Genomic DNA, 2,500 nt, shown 5'->3' with positions numbered 1-2,500 from the left:
GTCTTCCGGGCTGGGAAGGCGACACCTGCCACCTGAGGACACAGCCTGCCTCCTTCAGCGCCAGCAGTTACGTGAAAGTGGCCCTGTCTGCCGTGCCACCACCGAACACCACAACTGTTCACTTGAGGTGTGGTGTTCTCTGTTCTGTCCATTGCCCTTCTTGTGTTGGATGATACGTTGTTGGTGTTATTATTGTTGTTGTTATCATTGTAATAATAATAATAATAATAATGATGATAAGTATTATTATTATTATAATTGTTACTACTGTTATTATCATTATTATTACTATTATCATTATTGTTGTCATGATTATTATTTTTATTATTATTATTAATATCATTATCATTATTATCATTCATTATCATCATCATTATTGTTATTGTTATTATTGTTTATATTATTTATATTATAATTTTTATTATTATTATTATCATTATTATTACTATTATCATTATTGATGTCATTATTATCATTGTTATTATTATTATTATTATTGTTATTATTATTATAATTATTATCACTCATTATCATCATCATTATTCTTATTGTTATTTTTGTTATAATTATAATGATAATAATAATAATAATAATGATAATAATAATAGTAATTATTATTATTATTATTTATTATTATTATTATTGTTGTTGTTGCTGTTACCATTATTGTTACTGTTCTTATTTTTTTACTATTATTATTATCATTATTGTTATTTCTATTATTTTCAATATGAGAATAATAATGATCATGGTGACAGTTATCATCATCATCGTCATCACCACCACCACCAGCAACACCACCACCATCACCATCACCATCAATCACCATCACAATCATCATCCTCACTATCATCATCACCATCAGCACCACCAGCACCCCACCATCTCCACCATCACTATCCCCACCACCACCATCCCCACCACCACCATCCCCACCCCCACCACCACCACCACCATCCTCATCCCCACCATCACCACCACCATCCCCACCCCCACCACCATCACCACCACCACCATCCCCACCACCACCATCCCCACCACCACCATCCTCAACCTCACCACCCCCTCTCCCTCTCCCCCGCCCCCCCAAGATTTCGCACGTGGGAGAGTTCGGGTCAACTCCTGGCGCTGAGTTCCCAGCACGGGCGTGACCTGATGGCGGTGCATCTCGTGGGCGGCCAGGTCTGCCTCAAGCTCGCCCTCCACCAGAGCCCCACCATACACCTGTGCCTTCAACAGGTGCACCTCAACGACGGCAAGTGGCACGCCGTCAGGATAGAAAGGTGGGTTTGGGTGTGTGGTAGGAATGGCCGGGGTGGGGGGATGAGTGGGTGGGTGGGTGTTTGGGTAGGTGGGTAGGTGAGTGGGTGGGTGGGTGGGTGTTTGGATGGGTGGATAGGTGGGTGGATGGGTAGGCGGGTGAGAGAGTTGATGGGTGGGATGGATGGAATGGATAGGTGGGTGGATTGATGGGTGGATGGGTGGATAAGGTGGATATGTGGGTGGATGGGTGGGTTGGTAAGGGGGTGGATGGGTGGATAGGTGGATGGGTGGATGGATGGGTGGGTGGGTGGATGAGGTGGATATGTGGGTGGATGGGTGGGTGGGTGAGAGGGTGGATCGGTGGATAGGTGGATGGGTGGGTGGATGGATGGGTGGGTGGGTTAGTGGATGGGTGGGTGAGTTAGTGGGTGGGTGGGTGGATTTGGGTGAGTAATTCCGTTGTTAGGCAGTTGGCGGGGTGGGTTGTGGGTAGTTAAGCACGTGGGTGGGTAATTGGGTGGGTTGTCGTGTGGGTGGGCAGCTGGCATGGTGGGTTCGTGGGTGGGTTACACTGACGAAATTCGAATACTTTTAGATTCCGGCGCCTGTGTGTGTTTGTGTTTGAGTGTGTGTATGTGTTTATTTGTGTGTGCATTAATTCATGCATATGTGCACACTTACATATTTGTATACTCAGAGACACAAATATATATATATATATATATATATATATATATATACATATACATAGATACACATACACATATATTTAGATATTTGCATCTATATAAACATATATATTTATATGCACACACACACACACACACACACACACACACACACACACACACACACACACACACACACACACACACACACACACACACACACACACACACACACACATACACACACACACACACACACATACCGTCACACCCTCACCCTCACGCATTCATAAATAGATAAATACATATATTCATTCATATATATATTATATATATTATATAGAAGATATATACATACATACATACACAAACATAAACACAAACACATCTCCACGCGCACGAAACTGCATATATATATATATATATATATATATATATATATATATATATATATATATATATGTATATATACACACAAACTCTAGTCACCCTTGTGTAAAATGAAATTGATATTTGTTAATTCTTTTGAAAAAAGGGTATCCGCGAAAAATATATTTCCCGCTAAACCG

At 41.1% G+C, this 2,500-nt stretch overlaps 1 protein-coding gene across 1 annotated transcript in view; it reads left to right on the top strand.

Annotated features, from left to right (window-relative positions):
- Nucleotides 1-2,500, top strand: part of LOC125037897 (putative neural-cadherin 2) — a 135,992-nt gene that overhangs the window by 115,661 nt on the left and 17,831 nt on the right. Inside the window, exons 24-25 of the mRNA XM_047631135.1 lie at nucleotides 1-127; nucleotides 1,092-1,283. The exon at nucleotides 1-127 is cut by the window's left edge and continues 35 nt beyond it. Of these exons, the coding sequence (XP_047487091.1) occupies nucleotides 1-127; nucleotides 1,092-1,283 (319 nt within the window). The remainder of the gene's footprint in view (nucleotides 128-1,091; nucleotides 1,284-2,500) is intronic.

Source organism: Penaeus chinensis, chromosome 24 (assembly GCF_019202785.1).
Source record: "Penaeus chinensis breed Huanghai No. 1 chromosome 24, ASM1920278v2, whole genome shotgun sequence".
NCBI classification, from domain to species: Eukaryota; Metazoa; Arthropoda; class Malacostraca; order Decapoda; family Penaeidae; genus Penaeus; species Penaeus chinensis.
This window is presented reverse-complemented; position numbering and strand designations above follow the sequence as displayed.